The sequence below is a fragment of the Trichomonas vaginalis genome, chromosome I (genome assembly GCF_026262505.1).
Source record: "Trichomonas vaginalis G3 chromosome I, whole genome shotgun sequence".
NCBI classification, from domain to species: domain Eukaryota; phylum Parabasalia; order Trichomonadida; family Trichomonadidae; genus Trichomonas; species Trichomonas vaginalis.
This window is the reverse complement of record NC_067203.1, coordinates 7,794,599-7,819,591: the sequence shown is the minus strand read 5'-3', so window position 1 is coordinate 7,819,591 and position 24,993 is coordinate 7,794,599. Positions and strand designations below refer to the sequence as shown.

General features: G+C 30.4%; 10 protein-coding genes across 10 annotated transcripts, besides 4 other annotated features; 4 read left to right on the top strand and 6 right to left on the bottom strand.

The window, feature by feature from the left end:
- Positions 1-473: 473 nt before the first annotated feature.
- Positions 474-1,508: a mobile genetic element.
- A 7-nt stretch (positions 1,509-1,515) lies between these two features.
- Positions 1,516-1,752: a mobile genetic element.
- A 1,602-nt stretch (positions 1,753-3,354) lies between these two features.
- On the top strand, positions 3,355-4,635 carry TVAGG3_0948430 (uncharacterized protein; the record flags this gene model as incomplete). The annotated part of the gene is made up of 1 exon (XM_001321359.1): positions 3,355-4,635. One exon carries the CDS (start codon positions 3,355-3,357, stop codon positions 4,633-4,635), a length of 1,281 nt encoding a protein of 426 aa, XP_001321394.1.
- A 256-nt stretch (positions 4,636-4,891) lies between these two features.
- Positions 4,892-5,503, top strand: TVAGG3_0948420 (uncharacterized protein; the record flags this gene model as incomplete). The annotated part of the gene is made up of 1 exon (XM_001321360.1): positions 4,892-5,503. The coding sequence occupies one exon, from the start codon at positions 4,892-4,894 to the stop codon at positions 5,501-5,503; it is 612 nt and encodes a 203-aa protein (XP_001321395.1).
- A 24-nt stretch (positions 5,504-5,527) lies between these two features.
- Positions 5,528-6,247, bottom strand: TVAGG3_0948410 (GTPase protein; the record flags this gene model as incomplete). Its single annotated transcript, XM_001321361.1, has 1 exon — positions 5,590-6,138. One exon carries the CDS (start codon positions 6,136-6,138, stop codon positions 5,590-5,592), a length of 549 nt encoding a protein of 182 aa, XP_001321396.1.
- A 78-nt stretch (positions 6,248-6,325) lies between these two features.
- TVAGG3_0948400 (microtubule severing) lies at positions 6,326-8,139 on the bottom strand (the record flags this gene model as incomplete). Its single annotated transcript, XM_001321362.1, has 1 exon — positions 6,592-8,112. The coding sequence occupies one exon, from the start codon at positions 8,110-8,112 to the stop codon at positions 6,592-6,594; it is 1,521 nt and encodes a 506-aa protein (XP_001321397.1).
- A 384-nt stretch (positions 8,140-8,523) lies between these two features.
- TVAGG3_0948390 (EP4 subtype prostaglandin E2 receptor binding) lies at positions 8,524-9,794 on the top strand (the record flags this gene model as incomplete). Its single annotated transcript, XM_001321363.1, has 1 exon — positions 8,532-9,713. One exon carries the CDS (start codon positions 8,532-8,534, stop codon positions 9,711-9,713), a length of 1,182 nt encoding a protein of 393 aa, XP_001321398.1.
- A 16-nt stretch (positions 9,795-9,810) lies between these two features.
- TVAGG3_0948380 (protein ubiquitination) lies at positions 9,811-11,065 on the bottom strand (the record flags this gene model as incomplete). The annotated part of the gene is made up of 1 exon (XM_001321364.1): positions 9,878-11,059. One exon carries the CDS (start codon positions 11,057-11,059, stop codon positions 9,878-9,880), a length of 1,182 nt encoding a protein of 393 aa, XP_001321399.1.
- A 2,472-nt stretch (positions 11,066-13,537) lies between these two features.
- TVAGG3_0948370 (uncharacterized protein) lies at positions 13,538-14,410 on the bottom strand (the record flags this gene model as incomplete). The annotated part of the gene is made up of 1 exon (XM_001321365.1): positions 13,593-14,081. The coding sequence occupies one exon, from the start codon at positions 14,079-14,081 to the stop codon at positions 13,593-13,595; it is 489 nt and encodes a 162-aa protein (XP_001321400.1).
- Positions 14,411-15,562: 1,152 nt separating this feature from the next.
- Positions 15,563-15,763, bottom strand: TVAGG3_0948360 (Ankyrin repeat family; the record flags this gene model as incomplete). The annotated part of the gene is made up of 1 exon (XM_001321366.1): positions 15,563-15,763. The coding sequence occupies one exon, from the start codon at positions 15,761-15,763 to the stop codon at positions 15,563-15,565; it is 201 nt and encodes a 66-aa protein (XP_001321401.1).
- A 384-nt stretch (positions 15,764-16,147) lies between these two features.
- Positions 16,148-16,385: a mobile genetic element.
- Positions 16,386-18,243: 1,858 nt separating this feature from the next.
- On the bottom strand, positions 18,244-20,185 carry TVAGG3_0948340 (spectrin binding; the record flags this gene model as incomplete). Its single annotated transcript, XM_001321368.1, has 1 exon — positions 18,278-20,185. The coding sequence occupies one exon, from the start codon at positions 20,183-20,185 to the stop codon at positions 18,278-18,280; it is 1,908 nt and encodes a 635-aa protein (XP_001321403.1).
- Positions 20,186-20,832: 647 nt separating this feature from the next.
- TVAGG3_0948330 (uncharacterized protein) lies at positions 20,833-23,176 on the top strand (the record flags this gene model as incomplete). Its single annotated transcript, XM_001321369.1, has 1 exon — positions 21,370-22,962. The coding sequence occupies one exon, from the start codon at positions 21,370-21,372 to the stop codon at positions 22,960-22,962; it is 1,593 nt and encodes a 530-aa protein (XP_001321404.1).
- A 224-nt stretch (positions 23,177-23,400) lies between these two features.
- Positions 23,401-24,442: a mobile genetic element.
- The last annotated feature ends 551 nt before the right edge of the window (positions 24,443-24,993 follow it).

Genomic DNA, 24,993 nt, shown 5'->3' with positions numbered 1-24,993 from the left:
TTTTCAATAGTTTACATCTCCCCCTTAAAAAGCACCCTTTAATTTTTGATGACACTACAGAATTTATTTCCGTGACCATTATAATTTCTTGATATATTTAGTTATTATCTCTCAACCATCTTTGCAAAAGGTAAAGTTATTTTTATTATTATTTTATTTTATTTTAATAAATTTTTACTCATTAATCTCTCAAATTTCTTGTTTAAGGTTTTATTTTCTATGCCTCTTCACGTAGTAAGTTTTTGTAAAGCTATCAATATACAACAATACCTTTGCACCATTATATTAAAATGGATGCATTGTATCTTCCATAAAAAAATATTTTAACTTTACCACTTGTTTGCCTAAACAATTGTGACAATTCAAAAATGACCAAAATTAGGATGTGAAAATAGTAAATTCAGAAAGCTTTTTTACTTCACACATTGGAGTTTTAGAAAATCAACTTTTTAATTATTAACAGTAGGTATTAAGGGTGCACCCGTATGTACGTTTATTTGAGAGGAGGAGGATTACCCTCTCAATTTTGAGGGATTCGTTAGCTTATTTTCTCGATGAATAAAATTTGATTTTTACCTTATCAATATACTTCATATAATATACACATGTTCATGTAAAAACTTTTTCACAAAATCCTCAGGAATTAAGGGATTTTTGAATTTTAAGAATTTTTTTCGAATTTTTTCGAAAAAAAAATATTTTCAGAACAGCCTTAACGGCTAAGATTTAGGAACAATGTTAAGTATCAAAAAGAAAGGAGGTCTGATATAGACAACATATATCGTTGAAGGTTGAAAAAATCTCTAATATTTGAGCCCAAAATTTCAAATTTTAATTTTTTGAAAAAAGAGGCCACCCGTATGTACGTTTATTTGAGAGGAGGAGGATTATATTTTTGAAAGGGGGAAACATTATGAATATGTTAATTATATAATAATATGTATTATTATAAAAAAGAAAAAATAAAGCACGTTAAAATTTTTCTTTCTTGATTTTTTACAAAATCTACTTAGAATTATGCAAAATATGACTAAATAATTATAAATTTCAAGTTAAATTTTAATTTTGATAAATAATTTAAATTTCAAAATATCAAGTTCAGTTCGACTATGTATGTAGTAATTCCTCAATAAACTGCCAAAACCCTATTAAAATATATGAAAATTTTTCAACATTTTAATGTTTTTATTTAAAAATTTGATGGAATATGAGCTTCAAACAATTATTATGTAAATAAAAATAATTAAATATATGTATTTATTCGTATTACAACCGTAGTAAGTCGATTCTTCCTTTCTTCTACTGAGTTTTGAATTTGATTTCGAATTGTAAAGAGATTCAAAGGGAAAATACTAGCGGAGAAAAACTACCTCCATGAAAGGGTCATAATGGACTCAAGTTGTATTTTTTGATATTTTTTGCTTTTCGAGCCTAAATAGGTAGCCAAGATAATGCCTAAAAATAAGGTTCTAAATTCTGAAGTTTACATGATCCTCTCGTGTGCACCCTTAAGGTTTCACTAACATGACAAAAAATATTCAAAATTTTAAAAAAGATGAAAAATATGCTCTACAATATATATTAATACTAGTCTATCATTTTCAGAAAAAGCACGTTATAACTCATGTTAGTGGAAGAAGGCTTTTTTTGGGTGGGTCAATAAAAATTAAAAATAATGATAAATATAGCATTGATATACATCATAGAATATATATCTCAAGAGACTTTAGTTTTTGTCATGTTAGTGAAGCCTTAATCCGAATAAACTATAATTTAGAATATGACACTTTTTTGGAATTGGAATAACTGAGTTTATCCATATTGCCGATATAGGGTCGAAAAGTGACAATAATGGAATAATTGAATTAGAATAGGGTTTGCTAGTAAATTAGGAATTGGAATTTGGGATTTTGAATTAGAATATAATAAAATCACACATGTTTTTCTTAATAATAAGATTGAATATTTACTCGCGAATATGACAAAAAATGATCATAAATTCTAGATATGTACTATATGGTTATATTACTATGATGATTTATATAAGGTATATATAAGGTGTATATAAATTAGAATGCTAATTGTTAATAATATTGTAGTGTGAAATAATTTATGAATGAAAAGTGTGAAAAAATGTCACCATAAATATGACTAATGTCAATTTATACTTAGTAATACATATATTATACACACTACTATAGTAGTATATATTACTATGTTTTGCCTATTCAGAGTTGTTATGGATTCATCTGCATCAATGAATTGGCATGCAAAAATTAACATATTCTCAATATAACTATACACATAACCCTAATATCAATATAAATACTGCATATGATATAACACATTCAAGACATATTATCAATATATCATAGTTTTTCTCTGGTCTGAGATGCCAATCTTTCTAATCTGTGATAAAGTAAAAAAAAAAATTCACGGTCATTCTAAAAAGACAAATTAATGAGATTGCATTACAATGCATATATTAGGAAATTTTGGTGTTAATAAATTGATTAGTTCGAGTTTAGGATTTTGACTTCGCTAAAAAAATTGACTCAAAATACACAAAAAATGAAATAATTTGAAGTTAGAGATTGAATAATATTATGCATGAGGAGCTATTAAATAAAGTTGTGTATGAGAATATTGCACTTAGATTAATAGAAATAGAATTATAATTCAATAATAATGATGCCTGACGAAAATGATAATTTTGTCACTTTTTCGAGGCGAAATTGATAATAAAAAAATCGTTCAGATTTTTCTTTAACACATTATTTTCCACCAGCACACACAACCATATATCTTTTATTTATTTATATCAGCAATATATCTTACATATCTATATCTTCAACAATATTTTCTATGTTGTTGATTCCTATTCCAGAAGCATCAATTTAATTCTGATGACAAGAATTTTTGATTCGGATAAAGTAAACTTTATACGCAATTCCAAATTCAAACCGATTCCTGATTCATGATTAATTCCATTATTGTCACTTTTTTGTCATATTCGCGAGTAAATATTCAATCTTATTATTAAGAAAAACATGTGTGATTTTATTATATTCTAATTCAAAATCCCAAATTCCAATTCCTAATTTACTAGCAAACCCTATTCTAATTCAATTATTCCATTATTGTCACTTTTCGACCCTATATCGGCAATATGGATAAACTCAGTTATTCCAATTCCAAAAAAGTGTCATATTCTAAATTATAGTTTATTCGGATTAATGCCTACTGTTAATAATTAAAAAGTTAAAAATTCTTCGGTTCCAGAGTGGTGCTACACGCCGATATAAGTTAAAAAATCTCAAAAAAAAATCAAAAATCGGATTTTGTCACTTTTCAATGGAGGAAAAGAAGAAGAAAGAAAAGGAAGAAGTTATAGACAACCCATTAATCAAACTATGCTTTAGCAAGAAAGTTTCTGTTACAGTTGGTGATAATCCTTCTATTAAGAGAATTGTGCAAGTAAATGGCGCTTTTATTTCATTTATTAATCCAGCTAAGGATACAGCAAATATTGAAATCTTCATCCCACACTGGAATGCAAATCTAAAGCATATTGGACAACATACGACTCTCTTTTTGCAACCAACAGGTTATATGAAAGCTCAACACATCAAAGTCAAGTCAAAACATAACGAAGTTATGGAAGAACTACTTGGCCATTTCCTTAAAGCCAAAGAAGCATTCACCAACTACTCTTTAGAGATCTATCAAGGAAAATGCAAAGTAACTCTCGATGGAAAGCCAACAGTAGCAAAAATATCATTATCAAATACAGAATTACAGGTATCAGCTCACTCTAAGACTATTATTTCGCATCCACGTGATAAAACTTTAAAAGCAATCATTCAATTCGAAGATTGCACGAAAGTAGATGTTATTGACGATGAAGTACATCATATACTCATGTTTAGCAAATCAGATTCAGCCAGACTTGCTCTTATTTCAATACTTTCGAAACCAATCGTAAAAGAAGAAATAAAACAGGTTACACTTAACGTTACAGACGTTCCTTACATCGGAAATGCCTTTCTTGATGTATTGAACGAGACATCTGATGTTCCTATTGCAGGAAATTCCGATCAAAATCAACAATTAGAATTTAACGAAGAAACTCTTACTCAAATGGTATCTCAATCAGGTAGACTGACTACTGATATCAGGCAAAGTCGTAAATACATGCGTCACCATGAAGATTCCGATTCTTTCTCTACATCTGTTTCAATGAGCCAAACTACGTTGAATAATCCCGAAGCGTATAGGAGAGCCTTGCAAAAGAGAAAGGAAAAACTCGAAGTGAAGGCTCAGTCCAGGAATAAGTTCATGTCAAATGAAACTTTGGAACTTTTGACCGATTTGAATGCACAAAAAAGTGACAACGATAAGTTCCCCGTGATCAACATTGACGGTCTTCAAGAATTCGATCCTTTGTATAAATTTAATGATGAAAAGATCACTAATGTATTTACAAAGGAATCAAGATTTGTTCATCCATCAGATTTGACTTATCTGAACAAAATTGACGTAGAACTCGAATATAATACGCTTAATAACGATGCAGAGATAAAGGCTATGAACATGCCAATACCAAAACCATTGACAAACATGTTTGGTTTATGAAAAGATAAATAATTCGAAGAACAAGCCAAACTTAGCAGCTTTCTTGATAGAAAGTGGAAGAAAATATCCATTCTACCATATCTACATTGCAATCAAAGAGAATTACAGCCAACAAGACTTGATTGCAGATACTCTCAAGAAATATCCATTTTATACAGTCCAAACAGCTGTAGTTTTCTTCAATATTATCATTAAGAATTGTTTGGGTAAGCAATTCTTTACTTTTCTGCATCATCTCATTCCAACTATCTCCTACATGTATTATTCGGATGCTTTCATATTGATTCCAGAGTTCTGTGGTAAGATAGCTCCGTATTTTGATACAAAAGAGGAAGGAAAGTTCGAATTTGATTGGATTGCATCATTTGATACGGCTTTTCTTAGAGTTTATAACAATTCTCAGCAGTTTTGTGAATTCCCTGCTCAGTCCTTCATCGCTAACCCCTCTGCTTCAACTCCCCTCACTTCTCTTTTACTTGCAATATTAGAATTTGTTGTTCCTCATTCCTACGCATCCCAGGATACTCTTATTGAGAGGTTAACTTCATTTACCCTTTCAAAACCCAATAAACAATGCTTAAACCAGGCAAAATCTAAGAAACCATTAAAAACCGCCATTTCCTTTATTTTATCGTTGATTTCTATCGGATCAGCACCAAAATGGATCTTAGATGTTGCAAATATCAAAGGAGTCAAAGGCGACGAACTTACAAAGCATTATGTAGTTGCTGCAGCATTGAAAAGGGTTTATGAAGCATGTACTAAGCAAAACTGGGAAATTTCTAATGATTTGAGGACAACAATTGTTGATCAGTCCCTTTTAGAATTAGATTTCTTGAATCTTGTTCAAACTCCTACTTTAATATAGATTTTCTTGTAAATATTTGTGTTTATATACTATTGTTTTGGTAAATATTTGTTTTAACATGATTACAAAAAGAATGGAAAATAAGCTTATCTCCTCTTTATTTTGGCTAAAACTGTTCTAAAGAGTTGAGTAAAGGCTTCTGAGATGTTTTTACCGCTTTTGGCTGATGTATCAAAGAAAGGCATTCCATTTTTCTTTGCAAAATCAGCAGCTTCTTGCGTAGACACAGCAAGCTTTGAACCATCACATTTATTTCCACAAAGTACTATGCATGATAAATCAGCTCCGTATTTTTTGGCTTCTTCAAGCCATCTTGGCAACTGAGTAAATGTCTCACGTGCAGTCATATCAAAGACCAAGAGAAATCCATCTGTGTCGCCATAAAATTCATTACGAACTTCAAAATATGAATCATCTCCTGACATATCCCAGAAATGAACATAAAAACTAGTATTATCGACTGTAAATTGTCTTGCACCATAATCTATACCAATAGTTGGAATATATTGAGTAACAAATCGATTTCCTTCGCAGAACCTTTTGATTAGGCAGCTTTTTCCGACTCTAGTTTCTCCTAAAGAAACAATTTTGACTTTGGGAATTGGCTGTCCATCAGCAACATCTGATTTAGACATTTTTTATACGAACTGTACGTTAATAAAGCATAACAACGATTATTTTTCATTCAATTTTTTTTTTTGGAAATTCCATCTGATTTTAAAGGTAATACACTTCATTGATGTGCTTAATTCTGAGACTCTAGTTTCTTCAACAAATTACAAGAAGTTTATCAATGATGCATCAGAGTTTATGCGATCTAAATATAATTTTCATTTTTATTATGTTAGATTTGCCCTTGATTTAATAACCCATAAATTGCATGCATAGGAACTAATTCCATATTTGCATTACTGAGTTCAATTCAAAAATTAATATAAATTTTTCAAGTTTAGTTGATAAAATCAGAATAAGAGTTCAATAGAAAAAATATGCTTTAACAAATATAGTATTTATATCCAAAACAAAAATAAAAATTGAATAATTTTCAAAATATTTCTTAAAACAATTCATTCTCTGATAAAAATCAATTAGCTAAATGATCTCCACTGTAAGAGAAGGTCATCAGCCGCTTTCTTCAAAGGATTCTTAAATTGAGATAATTTCTGAATTTCAGGTAGATTAAGTCTATAAGCATCGAGCATTTCTTCGCATCTAGCCTTTCTTTCCTCTAAACTTGCATCAGCTCCATTAGTTCTCATTGTTGCAAACGTAATTTTTCCAAATGTCGTCATTATTGAGTCAATCAGAGTCAACGCAACGTCAGGTTGTGTCTCAAACAGTTTATTGGCGATGATCATGACCGGAGCAGCGCTTTCTAATTTGATAGATTTCGGTCTTCTCAAAATTATTGATGCCATCTCTGGCTGGAGGTCTCCACCGCTTGCGACAGTCTCAATTGTCTGTTCGAGACCACTTTCTTCGATCATATCTCCTAATCTTGCAATTCTTGAACCTCTTTCTGTCATTTGAGTGCAAAATTCAGGTCTCTCGCGTCTGAACTCTGCATATACTTTATTTTCATCACATTTAAATGACGTTGGAGTTGAAGATCTACGAATTGGAGATTTCGAAGGAGAAACGCTTGAAACATCGCTCTTTCTGGCTACAGACTTTTTAGAATAGGGCGAATATGGCTGTAAAGTGTCTAATTTGACTCTATTTAATGAGATGTGGTTGGACATCGCGGAAGCAATGACAATATTGCCTCCTACGATCTGTGTATCATACACTGATCCAAGGGAGTATTTGAATCTATCGTAAACTTGGTTTGGATTGACTCCGACGACATTTAATAAAGATTTTGAAACAGAAAGAGCTGTAGAACCTTTAGGATGCCAGCGAATGGAAGCTATTTCGGCTGTATTCTTTTGTAATACTGGCTCTATTTCTGTAAATGTGTCTAATGAGAAGAAATGAATTGATCTGTCTTTTCCGCCTGATGCTAGAATGTTTTCTGTAGGATGGAATTGTAAGGCTGTAACAGCATCTTGGTGAAGCTCATGATATGCAAGGATTTGGTTTGAGCGAAGATCATAAATGTTCACAACTTTGTCTAAACCGCCTGCAGCGAAGTATCTGCCATCAGGAGATAATGTAATTGTCGTAAGCTCGTCTTGGCTGACGTTAAATATTGAAACTGGTGCGTGACACTTTTGAGCTAAAATTTGAACGCGTCCATCAACGCCACAAGTAGCGATTGTCTCCATATTGGATGAATCGAATGTTAGTCCACCAATTTTGGATGCTGAGACAGCCCAAGAGGCCATTGTTTTCTCAGCAGCAATATCAAACAACATAACTGAACCTCCATTGGTACCACAAGCGATAATCTCTTCTGTATTTTGAAATTCCATTGAAGTTACGTATGAATTTAGGTTTTTGAAGCACGCACATGGTGAATCTTTTCCAATTGCCCACAAATTCAAGATTTTGTCTGCACCAGCTGATGCAAAAACAAGACCAGTGTTTGGACCTACAGTCATAGATGTAATAGCTCCATCATGGGCTTGACAGCTATGAACTGGAAGTAGTTTTGGTGTATCATTCATTTTTTTTTCTTATTTATTAGATAAAAGTGACAATAATTTTAAAGTGTCACTTTTAAATAAGCTAAAAAAATGCAGAATCACTCGAATAAAAAATGTATTTAAGCCAATTGTTTAAAGATTGGAAATTTGTGCATAATTATGCAAGGATAAATTCATTCAATTAGAAACCCAATGATGTCACTTTTATCGATCGTATTATTCAATTAAATCTTTTAGTCTCAATTCCAAAAAGGATAACGAAACATTGTTGCATATTTGGTACTCAATTTGAATTATAACAAAATCAAAATGTAGTTATGTAAAAGTATTCAAAAAGTGGAAATTTTGAGAACGCTCTTTTTTACGTTATAAATATTTAAATATAAATTACACAGATAATTATATATTATCATTTCTTGATTAAAACGTGACAAAATTGAATGGCGCAACAGCAATATAATGGACAGAAGAAAGACATGCCATTTGAGAGGCTTTTTAAGATAGAAAATATTATATTTGCCTCACCTCCCGAAAGAACGCAAAAAATTCTTCAGTCTATTTCTAAAATTGATCCAACATATAAAGATTATATCATCAAAATACTTATTTTTATGACAAAAACACGCCGATTAAAATACAATATAATTGCTGATTATTTCAATGCATTAGGTCTTATATTACCCGAACAATGTGATCCAGATTTTAAACTCTTTTGGGAAAAATACACAGCAGCTAATGGTCAGCCGTTAGATTTCTGTGATGATATATTTCCCATGAATACACCTGGATTTGCAATCGTTCATGATAACGTCGCAATTCTTCAAGCAATTGTTGAGAATTCTAATAAAGAAGAATTAGTGAATACTCCTGTACAATTCATGGATCAGAAGTTATCCCTTCTAAATCTTGCAGCTCACTGTGGAGCTATAAACTGTTTTAATTATCTACTTCAGTATACAACACAGTTAACAGAGGATGTTCTTGATGGAGCCGTTGCAGGCGGTGATCAGGAAATTATCAAGAAAATTCTATCTCTTAGAAGCGATTTTAACTTAAAAAATCATTTACGAACTGCCATCAAATATCATCATAATACAATATGCGGCATGATTTACAAACAGTCGCCAGATGAATTCTTAAAAGTTGACATGCAATTCTGCGTAGTTAACATGAATAGAACAATGTATAATATTATCATCAAAGAAATGATGAAAAAAGAAATACTTAATTCACCAGATGCTAACATGCAACCACCACTTGTCGTAGCTTCAAGATTAGGTGAAATCGACATTGTAGAGTATTTATTAGAATGCAACGCAAATATCGACGCTACAGACTCGATAGGCGAAACCGCCTTGCTTACGGCAGCCACATTTGGCCATTCTCATATCGTTTGCTTCTTAGTTACAAAAGGAGCGAATATTGAGGCTACAGACAAGTACCACTGGACTCCTCTGATGGCTGCTTGTGCAAATGGCCATGAAGAATGTGTTAAAGTGCTTATTAATAACGGCGCAAACATGCTTGCAAAAGATATTCTCGGAAAAAGCTGTTACGATAGAGCGACAGCAAATGTACAATCACTGTTGAACTTTGATGGAAGAGGTCAGTTTTACATGTAATTCTATATACATATATATATTTAATGTTTGAATAATTATTTTTTTTTTTTGTAAATATTCTGCCAAAACTATAGATTAATGAGTAAAAATTTATTCAAAAAAATAATATTAACTTTATCTTTTGCAACAATGGTTGAGAGATAATAACCAAATATATCCTGAAATTATTTTCTTGCAATTGATTCTAAATATTCTCTTACTGCTCCTTTCGAATAATCAAGTGCTGTTTTTCCATCATTATCCTTTGCTTCTTTATTAGCTCCAACTGAGATAAGATATTTAACAACTTCAAGTTTATTATATTCTGATGCACAAATGAGTGGAGTAAATCCTTTACTATCCTTTGCTTCTTTATTAGCTCCAACTGAGATAAGATATTTAACAACTTTAAGATAACCACTTATTGATGACCAGAATAGAGCTGTACGACCACCATTATCCTTTGCTTCTTTATTAGCTCCAACTGAGATAAGATATTGAACAACTTCAAGATAACCATAATATGATGCATTAATGAGTGGAGTAGATCCAGAATTATCCTTTGCTTCTTTATTAGCTCCAACTGAGATAAGATATTGAACAACTGCAAGTTGGCCACTCCATGATGCCCAGTATAGAGCTGTACCACCATTTTTACTGTTGATTTCTTTGTCACAGCCACATTCAATGAGAGATTTAACAAGTCTCAGATTTCCTTTAACAGATGCAAAATGAAGTACATTTCTACCATAACCATCATTTTGTTTTTTCCAAAGTTCTTCGTCACATGCTTTTTGCATCATTTTTTGATTTCCTTTTTCTGAAATTTCTTCAAAGAATTTGTAGATTTGATTGAAATCTTTGGAATTTTTAAGTTCGGAAATTTTCGAAAGAAATTCTTTTGGTAAATCGTTTCCTTCTTTCTCTTTTAGTTGAGAGTGAAGAGTTTGCATCTCTTTCTCAACGTTTTCTTTTTCTTTTTGGATCTGTTTTAAATCTGCTTGAAGTTTTTCGATTTTATTTGTTGTAATGGATTGATCCTTTTGTAATTGTTGTAAAATGCCAATAATTCCTTCGAAGATTCGCATATTCATGTACTTTTGAACTGATTTAAGTGTTGAAATGGCATCTTGTAAGTTGTTTATTGAAATATTTGCATTTCGAGTGCAAGTATACAACTCATGTGCTGAAATGACAGAATGAGATTGCGCAAGAAGAGAATTGAACTCATCAGGTGTTAAATTCGCGAATTTCATGATTGATTCGATATCTTCTACTTCGAATGTACTGAAGAGATTATCCGCTTCAATATAATCTTTGATATGTGAGCCAATATATTCGTAGTTCAGAACAATTTCCTGACTCATTAAAATTTGTAAAGTTTTTTTTTGACTTAAGGGTGTGCTAAAGACCAAACTTCCTCTATCGTTCTTTGAGTTTCAATTTCAGATGATAGCATCATTAGAGGATTATAAGAGAAATGGCTGATATTGTTTTCGATTTTGTCTGCTGGTTTTTGTGTTCTTGAAAACCACATTCAATTTACAAAAAATATTTTTGAAATTTTAAGGGTCAACTCCGGTCAATTTGACATTTTTTTGTTCAAGTTAAGACTCTGAATACTAAATATTAGTTATTATGTTTTATGTGGTAATAATGTTACATTACACACTATATATATTTAAAATTAAACCTGTATTATCAATAATTTTCGAAAGAATAGATATGTGATTTCAACATTATATACCCAATTTCAGTAAACTAAAGATAGTATATTAAAGATATTCAATCATAAATTTAAAAACAATCTTTTATTTGCGAACACAAACCATCTGCAAAATGTTGTAATCCAATTGAGATTTTTACTTTTATCATTCGCGTCCATCAATATCATTACAATATTGATGGATCATTTTCTATATATCAAAAATTAAAAATCATAGAAAATGAATAATATGAATCATCCTCTAATGTTATTTGATATTTTATTCTTAGGGATCAGAACAATAAATTATCCATAAAGTTATCATCTCTTAAAATAATTGAGAGCTATCGTCAAAAATCAATTCAATTTTAGTTATTTTTTGCTAACTCTTTATGAGATGAGTATATAATAATCAGTGAAAATATGAGTATATCGGTATATCTATAATAAGAAATCAAATGACCTAGAAAATATAAGATATCAAATTTCGATAACTTATTGGGAAATAACTAACTTGAATAAATATATATATTTAGTTCACCATCAATTTCAAATATAAATTCAGTGTTCAAATTATAACCAATAGATGTATTAGATGAGATAAATCTTAAATATTATTATTTTTATAAATGGATTATAACATTTTTGAGGTCCTTTAGATTTCATATATACACATATTTATAAAAACCATATGTTCTTGTGTATCTCATTCAAGTTTCATTTTGAGCTGAATACTTATGATTCTTTCTATGGAGCAGATTTTTTTCCAAAAAAGTTATATTTTCACATACAAAAATTCAATTTATTTATTATCTAGACATTATAGAAATGAATCAATTATATAGTAATGATACCATAGAACAATGGCATGTTTTTTGGGATTTCTTTTTATGGTACATGTATGTTCAGGTGGCAAATTGGCCGGAGTTGACCCTTAATAAAAAACTAATTTTTTGTTAATGGATGCTTTTATAACAGGTTTAGATCGAATTGAAATATACAGAATAATCAGATTTTAGGTCTTGTATATAAAAACATATCAAAATTATAGAAGCGCTTTAATATCCTGAAATCAATTGTTGGTGGAGAACGATCTTATGCCAGAATTTTTTGTGACACATTTACATGTCAGATTTAGCATAGTGGAATCCATGTAAATGAACTCCGCACTTTTTTCCTTTTTGTAATTTGATTTGGGTTTTTTACCTATATCAGTTATTTTAACTTGCAGTTAAGTGAAGGAATTATAATTTACTTCTAAATGCAAAGCTATACATATGACTATACAAGTATAAAAGCTAAGATTTTTATGAGAAATAAATTATTGTAAATTTTTAACAAATTAATCTGCCATTTTTGTTTTGTTAGATTCAATAAATGCTATTAATAATAAAAGGAGCATTTTTTTCTACAACCTTTTTCTTCTTTGCCATGTAAAGTTTAACGTACTTTTTTTATTTCTTTCGGATGGCATTCAACAAAACATTCAGGAAACAAAAACGAAATTGATTTGTTATTTCTACTAATATTTCAGTCCTTTTATAAAGAAAAATCCTAAAAATTCGACTTATTCTGTCAATTCCAAATACAATCATTGCCAAGTTCAAGCGAAATCAACTTAATTCAACAATAAAACCAATCCCACGCCACCAAAAATCATATTATCATTCATATTTTCATATTTCATTTGTCAATCATTGAATTGCAAATCAGAACTCAAAATTGTACAGACATATTATCATATCCTTCTAACTACCAAATAACCATTAGTAGATAAATATATATACGAAGTAAGAAACAAAACTGAATTGCCAATTTTTTTATAATATTGTCAAAAGATTGATTTTAATAAAAACATTTATTATATTATATGCTGGAGCATCTTTAATGCAAATGAATTCATAATTCCATTTTTTACTTTAATGCAATCTAATTCTCTTCCTGCATAGAACCTATATTAAAAACCAGAGCTAGATGATAGATTCTGAAGTGATAAATAAATTCTCCGTTTGCGTTCAAAATGTTTATCAAGACACTCCATTTTTTCTCGATCACAGTTCCTAAAGGGTGTCGAAAAAAATTTAAGGTTAAGAGTTTCCATACCTTTCATAAAATATATAAAAATATGAAAATTATAAAATTATGATAATAATACAAACAAACATTTAATCTATAAAAATATGAAAATTATAAAATTATAATTCGAGACGTGAAATTTTGATTTTGATACCACCAACTTCTGCTTCAGGATGGTTAATCTTTTCGCCTGCTGTATATCCCCAAGGGTCGATGTTCTCGTGTGGATCAATAGATTCTTCGAACAAAAATTCGTGAATTGGAACAGATGGATCTCGTTCTTTCATTGGCTCTAGTATTGATCGTTTGACAATTTGCTGCTTGGATTTTCTTATTGGAACTGATAAAATCGGATCACCTGAAAATTTCTTAGTAATTTGTATTGGAGTATGATGATCTTTAAATATATCTCTCGATCCGTGCTCAACTGGAGCTGTGCGACCTCTTAATGGTGTTGGTTGACGAAAAGCTCTATATTCGCTTGGTTTATATCCAACAAGTTCGATATCTTCTACATCTGGCTTTGGTTGAGGTGGTTTCTGACTTGGCGCTCTTGTTTTTTGTTGAGAACGTTGATGTGGAGATCTTTTTGTTGTGCAAGTCGTCATAATTCTATTCCTTTGCTCTTTATAAAGTCGATCAAAGCGACCTAGACCTTCGAGCTTAATACGGCTCATTTCCCAATAGGGCTTTGATCCATCCATTCGAATTGTCAAAAAAACGTATTTCAAATTCAACGAAAACAAATTATTTTCAGAATGATAAAACTTTTTGAAAATAGTTATGTCAACAACAAATAATCATCCTCTTTCGCAAAATAAGGCAAAAAACAAATTAATCCACAATCAATTGAATTTCCAATATGATATATCTTGCATTTACTCTAGGCATTATAATTTACAATGCTTTTTAAATACTAACCCCATTTTGAATGACCTAAAAATTATTTTCTTGTAAAATCTTAATTATTGGATATGTTTGAATAATGAATCTTTGAGTATTCTTTGAGTTTTCATTTTTCTGATGTTAGCAAAACAGAAATAAAAACATTTTTAATTTTAAAACAATACTGGTCTGGACAGATTATACCATGCACAGTGATGAATATTAACTTAAGGACAACATAATTAAATAAAAATTAAACGTTTAAATTAAATAGAAAGAAGATATAATAATTATAATGTTCCTCCTTTAGAAATCAAGAGTTTGAGCATTTTGTTTCCATGTTTATCCAATTCATATGCAAGTGATGTTTTACAACCTTTATCTTTTGCATTTATATCTGCACCGTGAGAAGTAAGTAATTTTGCAACATCAAAACTATTATTGATCACAGCCCGATGCAGAGCAGTTTGTTGATTATTATCCCTTATATTTACATCAGCTCCATGTTTTATAAGAATTCAAGTAGTTTCATATCTATTATAAAATGCTGCTTCATGGGTGGGGGTTCTTCCTTCATTATCTTTAACATTGATTTCGGCTCCATGAAGAATTAAAAGTTCGTTTAATTTATCAATGCTATTTTCTGCAGCGTAATGAAGAGGAGTTATTCCGTTTTTATCCTTAATATTGACATTTGCTCCATTTTTAATAAGAATTTCTGCAAGACTTAATAAATTTTTCTCTGCTGCTTTGTGAAGAGGTGTTTTTCCATGCTCATCAATTGCGTTTATATCTGCTCCATGCGAAACAATAAATTCTGAAATTTCTGGTATCTTGGAATTAAAGATATAATCAAGAATTCCATTAGCTTCATTATCTCTTAAAGTTAAATCTGCTCCATGTTCAACAATGAACTCCGCAAGTTCTTTCCTATTGTAATAAATTGCAAGATGAAGAGCAGTTCTCCCATCCTTATCTTTTAAATTAATATCTATGCCATGCGAAATCAAAAGCTTTGCTACATTGATATTATCAGTACATATGGCTTGATGAAGTGCAGTTCTTCCGTCTTTACCTTGTGAATTAATATCAGCTCCATTTTGTAAAAGAAGTTCTGCAACATCAGTTTCATTACAAAAAGTAGAATAATAGAGGGGAGTTTGTCCAGATTTATCTGTTTCATTTACATTTGCACCATTTGATATCAATGTTTCTGCAAGTTTTGTATAATGATATCTACAAGCAATATGAAGAGGAGTGTAACCTGTTCTAGCATTTTCTCATTGAGTTCAGCACCATGTGAAATTAAAAGCTGTGCCATTGATAATTTATTGTCTTCTGAAACAATATAAAGATATTGCTCCTTATTGATATCTGCGCCTTTTTCTATTATTAATTTTGCCATGTCATTATCATTATCCTTAATTGCTTTATGAAGAACAGTATGTCCACTGCTATTGAATGCATTAATTTCAGCACCATGATCAATTAAAATTCTTACTAATTCTAAATCACTTTTTTCGACTGCTGTAAAAAGAGGGAAATTTCCATCTTTATCTTTGATATTTGCATCTGCATTATGTTCAAGTAATAACTTGACTGTGTCGATAAAATCTTGACTTACAGCTAAATGCAACGGTGTTATTCCATTTGAATCTGTTGCATCAATTTTTGCACCATAAGCGAGAAGTAATTCTGCAGATTCATCAGAAGCAAATTCAGCTGCATCGTGAAGTGGAGTTCTTCTATTTTGATCTAATGCACAGATATTTGCTTTATGCTGAATTAAGGCTTCACTAACATGACAAAAACTAAAGTCTCTTGAGATATATATTCTATGATGTATATCAATGCTATATTTATCATTATTTTTAATTTTTATTGACCCACCCAAAAAAGCCTTCTTCCACTAACATGAGTTATAACGTGCTTTTTCTGAAAATGATAGACTAGTATTAATATATATTGTAGAGCATATTTTTCATCTTTTTTAAAATTTTGAATATTTTTTGTCATGTTGGTGAAGCCTTAAAAGCTCAATTACTTCAGGAAAATCACTTTCTGCAGCATAATGAAGAGCAGTTTTCCCTTCGTTATCAGATGCATTGATATTTGCACCATTTGCAATAAGAAATTCAACAGTTTCTAGACAACCTTCATCGGCAGCTAAAATAAGGGGTATTTTACATGCATTTCCTTTTTCATTGACATTAACATTGTTATCAAGAAGGATTTTTATAAATTCTTTACCATTGTATTCTGCCGCGAAATGTATTGGTGCACCATCCATATAACTACAATAATTAACACTCTCTCCAATAGAAATAAGATATTCTAAAGCATCTACTGCATTTGTCAATGCAGCATAATGAGCAGGTGATAATTTCTCTTCTCGTGAACCTATTTTGGCTCCATTAGACAGTAAATATTTGCAAAGAAATGGAATGTTGAAACCTGGCGAATGTGCATAACATTTATTGTAATCATGTGTTTGATCTAAATATGCCAAAAATGCCTGAATATTATTAAACCTTGCGCAGCTGCATAAATCAATATCTATTTTATATTCGTTCATTAAGAATGCAACGAAGTCCATGTTGTGTGTAAAAACAGCATATTTCATTGCCCAAAAATCTGGTTTCTTTACTTTCAAGCATTCGAACATTATATCTGGATTTCCACTCAAAAATGATAATGAAACAGTATCTTCTGCGATATCGAAGCCGAACTTTGTTCCAAAAAATTTGAAACATTTAACAGATCCGTGAAAACAACACAAGTCAAGATATGAATATCCGCATTCTAAATATGGATATAAATCATTGTTTTTCATGATAAAGTTTTCATCAAATCCAGATCTTTCTGTAAATGATATAAATGATTCAACATCATCATCCATTATTGCTCTGAGGATTGTGTTTTCTTCATGAACTTCAAGTGAATAATTTTTGGATTCCAATTTTTTAAACGAATTTTTAATTGCTTCATCAATAACAATCCCATATTCTTTATAAAGAAAGTAATGCAAGATTCTAGGTACATTAATTATGCGTTTTGGTTGGAATTCTTCGTAAATTTTCTTAAAAAGTAATAAATATCCGCGTAAATAGTGATTTTTGTAAGAAAAAAGAACTCCTATAGAACTTAATAAGTTTTGAGCAGTAATCAATTCTGGTTTTGACATGTTAGATTTGATCAAGTTGAAAAGATTTTCGATTTCTTGTGGATCGTTTGAATTAAGCTTGTACAAAGCATCATATGTATCATGATGAGCTTTGAAAATCTCCATTAGATTATTAAAACTATGTTTGATTTTGGAACTACTTTTCATCAATTTTTTTTTGTCAGTTTACTCCTCTTGGTCTTCCATGAGAGTTTTACACAACAGAAATGTAATATCTGTATTGCTTAATTATGGCGCGTGTATAGATATAATTTTCGTTAATGGCCTAGGAACGTAGAATAACTCGAATGAGGCAAAGTTCTTCTGAAGTCTCTCATTCCGTTCGAGGCCTTGGAAAAGTCTTACCATTGATCGAATTAACTTTGCTCTGATTGCAAACAATTCGGGGTTAGTCATAGTGCTTCAGTGATGGATTTGATGTATTAGAAGCGGTTGTTGATAAAAATCGCCTCCGTGACATCAAATCACTCGCTGAATCAAAGAAATTTGGAGTTAATTGGATAAACTTTCACAATTCTTGCAATTTCAAAGTCACTAATGCTTGTCATAAATTTGGTTTCGATCAAAATAGGTTTGAGTTGTGTGTTAGGATCACATTTTTATTCTTAATGTATTGATTAGCTAAATCTGTTTAAAAATATCAATTGTCAATAAGGATATCGATTTTTGGTGATATAAATAATTTAATTTCTTAATTAGTATATAAAATTGTTTAAATTTATAAAATAAAAAAAATTATTCGTTATTATTTCTACGAGAGGCCTCTGTTTTTTCATGCAGAAGGAGTTCCATTTTGCGTGTACCCATTTTTGCGTATTCAGTTAATTCGAGTGGTGTCAATTCATAATCATTTTTAATAGTACAATCAGCTCCATGCTCCAAAAGTGTTTCGATTACATCATACGCACTTGACAAAACAGCCATGTGAAGAGGAGTGTTATTTTTAATACCTTCTTTCTCGTTAATTTTTGCTCCATTTTCGAGGAGGAGATTAATTAAATCCTTGTTGTTTTTAGTGGCTGCATAATGGAGTGGAGTAAATTTAATATCATTCTTTGCATTGACATCTGCATGATTTTCAATGAGAAGCTTTGTGATCTCATAGTTATTGCAGACGATATCCCTCAGCAATCCTGTAGAACCACTATCATCTCTTTGGTTGACATCAGTACCAAGTTCAATGAGTTTCTTGACAAGAACAATATCACCAGAACTACATGCACACAAGAATGCTGTTGTTCCATCGTTTGATCTCTTCTCAATATCAGCACCTTTTTCAATAAGATACAATGCTGTTTCTGTGCAATTTCTGTTGCATGCATACATTAGTGGAGTCTTTCCCGCTGAATTAACAGCATTAACATCAGCTCCATGCTCAACAAGAATCTTGGATGCTTCAAGACAATTGTGATCTGCAGCACAATGAAGTGTTGTTGCATCTTTATCATGCTTAGCATTGACATCTGCTCCCTTTTCTATAAGGATTTTCATAGTTTCGAAATTGTTCTTTTCACTTGCAAGATGGAGAGGTGTCCAATCCTTATCATCCTTTGCATCAATCTCTGCGCCATTCTCAATCAAAACACGTGCAACTTCTGTGCAATGGTAGATTGCTGCATAATGCAATGGTGTCATTCCCATTTCGCCCTTTGTATTAACACTGACACCCTTTTCTAGTAAGAATTTTACAAATTCAACATTATTAAGTTGTGCTGCAACACAAATCAATGGAAGATCACTGATTGTCTCCTCGATAAGATGATCTGCATCATTTGCAATCTTGATCACAAGTTCAGGCAAGTTAAATTCGCAAAGAATTCTTGCAAAATCCAACAACTCGCCTTTGTTAGTTATTACCAATGTGAAATTTCTGGAGAAAATGCAATCATGGATATTGACTGAAAAATCATCAGAAAATATTTTAACAAATTGATTGTTATGTGCACAAATTGCGTTGCTCATGCATTTTTGTGTTGGAGACTTCTTTTTAAGGCATTTCTTAAGGATGCTAATATTGCCACTGATAAATACCATTTCGAGGCACTTCTTTGTAATTTTCGTATTAAAATTCTTAACTAGAGTATTGAAACACTTTTCAGCACCATAGTACAAGCACCATTCAAGCAAAGTAAGTGAATCAAATACTGGATGCTTGAAAGAATACTTATCTAGATCGGCAACATTAAATATTGCTATTGGGAATTTCGTATCGTCATCATTCATTACGCAGTTTAATACACTGTTCAAAATATCACCTTCAGCATGAGGGGAACACCATTCGTAAGGGGCATTTTGGTGCCAAATGTTTTGGAAATAATTCTTAATTGTTTCATCCTTAATGTAAACGATGTATTCATGCATTGTTGGACAGAATCTGAATGGGTTCTGCTTTGGTTCAGGAGAATCTTCAATAATCTGCTTGACCAAAAGGAAATATCCTTCTGCATAGCGATCATGGAAGTAACATGCCTTGTTAATTGTTTGGAGAAGATCTGAAATTGGAATTTTAAGTTTATTAATTAAAACTGTTTTGATTTGATTGAAAAGTTTTGTAACTTCAGCTGGATCATTGGAACTGAGCTTAAAAATATCATCGTAAGCACTCATAACTTCTTTGATAAGGTCAAAGTCAAGTCCAGACATGATTAAAAATGAAATGAAAAACGAAGAAGAAGAATTTTGTTCTGAAAATTTTGCCGTTATTTTTTTTAAAAAAAGATATATGCGTAATTTCATATAGATTCATAGATTTTTGGATTTGAATATCGTCACAATTTTTGAAGGTTACGATAAAAAAATTTTAAAGTCGTTTTTGTTTATTTGTCAAACTTTGGATTCAAATTTAACTTTTGCAAGCAAAAGAGGTGTGTTTCGGTACGGACACAAATGATACGACAACATTGTCTAAGGAATTTAAAAAAAATCGTTTTCATAAGATATTTTCTATTCTTTAAAAAAATGCATGTATCTAATATGACTTTTGTATCAATTTTTAATCAAGTCTAGAGGTAAATGATTAGGTTTAATAATCCTTCTTTCACAGTGAGCAAGAATCTTTTAAATATATATATATATAATATATAAACTTCTTCATTCACATAATGCAGATCGGCTAACAGATTGTAATACATATAAGAACGAATCCAGATTGAGAATAATTTAGATTGTCTCTAAAATGTACAGACACTCGTGTAATTTTATACTTCTAATATCCATATGTATTCTTATGTCTGACTCTTCTTTTTTTTATAAGACATTCGAATTTGTCACTTTTCTTTAAAAATTTCAATGAAATTATGAGTTTTATTCAGACTGTTAATGTAAATAGTTCGAATAAAATCATCGTATCTGATCGATCCTTTACTATTAGTTCATACGGCAACACTCTTCAAGTTAATGTTGAACTAATAATTGATCATTCAAAGGGTTTAATCAAACTATCATATAAATATAAGTCAATTAAAGTAAATGGATCGGAATTTATTTATAAAGCGCATATTCCATTCGCTTTATATATAAATGAAGTGAATAACAAACCAAAGACATTTTTAATCACTCGCAATACACATAGCTTCAATGTGTGTGCCTATAGCATTACGTCCTTGACATTTGTTTTACTTCCTTTTACGCCAATTTTGATCAGTCAAAAAACAGATATATTACTTAAAATATTCAGTTTATTTGACGCAACACATGTTCCCCTCCATTACTTTGACGACAGAAGACCACTTCTTTCATACAAATGTAGTTTATCTTACAATTTGGAGCATTCTCCTTATACAAAGTATAAAATCCATTCATTTATATCAATTCTGCATGATATAGATATGAATTCTATCCAATTTCTTACTTTTCCAGAAATACAAACAATTATTTCGAAAATAAGCGATTTATATTACAAAGAGCTCGGATTTTCATACAAAATAATCAATGACAATCCGGGTGACGAACTAATCCCTGAAAATTTCAATCCAAAAATTTTAATTTTTTTACCAAAAGAAGAAATTGTTCCATCTCCATCAATTGTCTACGGAACGAGTATATATAACCTTGCTACAACACTACGAGTCGAAAATGACGTTTTTGTTAGCAATTTTCTTTACAAAAAATTTATTTTTGATGTCAGAGACCAAACTATTAAATTTGAAAAAGGGAATACTCCATTTGGCAAGCATATAGCCTTAGTATACCGCTTTTACCAGAAAAATGACACTTGTGTCCTTAATATTCCATCATTTGTCCTCAGACACGAAAAAACAAAAATTTACAGATACGAAAACGATACAAAAGTAGAGACGATAACATGTTACAACATGAATACCGATAAAAACGAACAAATAAAGCATTCATGGAATATCAGGTTATCTTGTCAAGAAAAAGACACAGATTTACTACTAATGGATACATACGATGATGTATATTATTTCGAATACGATCCTGGCCGCATTCTTTTATCAACAAATCCAATTCCTTCAATATGCGGAAAATCTGTTTTAGTTATGAAGAGTTATCAACAAATTAAGAGGATTGTATGGATAAATAACACATTGGTATCCAACAAAGACTCAGATTTCGTGACTTTTTCTCATTTTAATTCAGATCTTAAAGATCAAACGGTTGTATACACAAATTACTTTGTTCCTGCAATTGTGACCAAGGAAATGTATACACCACCTCAATTAATTGTTGAATTAATCAATGACAAAAATAAAATTGAAAATTTTGTTGTCACGAACATGCTGAATGGGAAAATTGTTAAGAAATACTCAATAGATGAATCAATTGACTTCAATCTCCCTGTAGTTCTGTTCCAAACCATTTTAATTAATCAAAATAATATTATTCCGTTTTTATTCAACGAAAAGTTGATTTCGGACAAATGTTACATTGCCAATCGCAAAAACATCAAAAATGTAACAGAATCAGAGAGATTTGTCCAAATTCAAAAAGATGATTTTTCTTTTTACTTCTTGAACTTGAAAGAACCCACTCTTGTCTCTTACTGTCTATCAGGAAGCCCTCCAACGGTGATTGCATCCCTTGCAAAGTACTTTCTTCTGTATGTTTTCGATTTGAAAGTAATTTCAAGCGGAAAAACGATTACAATTGATCCGGATGGACTTATTAATATCGACCAGCTCCAAAATGTCTCGCAAATAGAGATAATTCATAAATCAAAACAAATAAAAATTTATGAAATCTCTTTGAAGGTTAATAGTCACAAAACGAGTAGGGAACCAGAGATAACCTCTTATTTCGATGGTTCGTACAAGAAAATACCATTGCAATCAAAAGATAAGGAAAATTTTTATTATTTGCTTGACAAATCATCAAAAGTCACTAAAATTGTGATACCTGATGAAATCAACCTTGTGTTCTTTGATTGCAGCTTGATTACCTCAACTTCCTTGTTAATTTGATTTATCTTATGAGTTACTACGAAAAAACATCATTTTTACTCATTTTATTCGTTAGTAACGCATGAGGTAAGTCAGATTGACTTGGGAGTGGAGTTTCCTTTCAAAGAAATCCAAGATCTTACGTTTTTTAGGTCTTTGGTTTTTATCTTCATTGTTGATATTGAAAAATACCAAATATAAGTGTTGTGTAAAAGATTTTATTTATTTTATATTTATTTAATGGTTGAGTTTACTAAATTACTTCATTTCTTCTCCAAAGTAATTATAACTCAGATAATTAATAGTTTATACTATCACTAACCTATATAAAAGTATTCTGACTATATCTGAATATCTAAAATCTAATGCAAAGTGGAAAATATACATTCAAAATTAGTACAATTTGAAGAATTCACGCCCGTAAAAGAGTCTTTTCATGATGTATTTATCCATATTTAAGGGTGCACACGAGAGGATCATGTAAACTTCAGAATTTAGAACCTTATTTTTAGGCATTATCTTGGCTACCTATTTAGGCTCGAAAAGCAAAAAATATCAAAAAATACAACTTGACTCCATTATGACCCTTTCATGGAGGTAGTTTTTATCCGCTAGTATTTTCCCTTTGAATCTCTTTACAATTCGAAATCAAATTCAAATCTCAGTAGAAGAAAGGAAGAATCGACTTACTACGGTTGTAATACGAATAAATACATATATTTAATTATTTTTATTTACATAATAATTGTTTGAAGCTCATATTCCATCAAATTTTTAAATAAAAACATTAAAATGTTGAAAATGTTCATATATTTTAATAGGGTTTTGGCACTTTATTGAGGAATTACTACATACATAGTCGAACTGAACTTGATATTTTGAAATTTAAATTATTTATCAAAATTAAAATTTAACTTGAAATTTATAATTATTTAGTCATATTTTGCATAATTCTAAGTAGATTTTGTAAAAAATCAAGAAAGAAAAATTTTAACGTGCTTTATTTTTTCTTTTTTATAATAATACATATTATTATATAATTAACATATTCATAATGTTTCACCCTTTCAAAAATATAATACTCCTCCTCTCAAATAAACGTACATACGGGTGGCCTCTTTTTTCAAAAAATTAAAATTTGAAATTTTGGGCTCAAATATTAGAGATTTTTTCAACCTTCAACGATATATGTTGTCTATATCAGACCTCCTTTCTTTTTGATACTTAACATTGTTCCTAAATCTTAGCCGTTAAGGCTGTTCTGAAAATATTTTTTTTTTCGAAAAAATTCGAAAAAAATTCTTAAAATTCAAAAATCCCTTAATTCCTGAGGATTTTGGAAAAAAGTTTTTACATGAACATGTGTATATTATATGAAGTATATTGATAAGGTAAAAATCAAATTTTATTGCATATTCATCGAGAAAATAAACTAACGAATCCCTCAAAATTGAGAGGGTAATCCTCCTCCTCTCAAATAAACGTACATACGGGTGCACCCTTAATTTGTTGTGACACACTCTAATATGTGAAGTAGATTTCACAGTAAAATAAATCTTTTTTCTATATTTATGAGCATGTAATGCTAAGTCATAGTATTATATCAGTTTTGCGAAAAATCAAAGTTTTGAAACTCTTTTGTCAAAAAAAATTGAGTGTGTTTTAAAAAATGGTAAGTGTGTCCTCAATTATTATCCCTCTATTTTTGATTTCTAATTTTGGGCGGCACCTATCACTTTCTGACATACTCTCATATTTTCTTTTTCAAGTTAGAGAGTGACAAAAAAATTGAGAGCGTGACAAAGGGAAGTAAAGTCTTTAGAGCTTCATTTTTATAAGATTCAACCCAATCTTACCTTTAATGATATGTGATTTTCTATTGCATTAGATGTTCAAAACACCAATATTGTTTGATTACTTAGCTGAAATAACAATTGAACTATTTCTATTTAGAAATTTCATCAATGCTTATAAATTTATAATATACTACAGCTTTATACTTTATTATTACCAATAAGATTCGATTATTTACAATATTTTTTTTTAAATAAA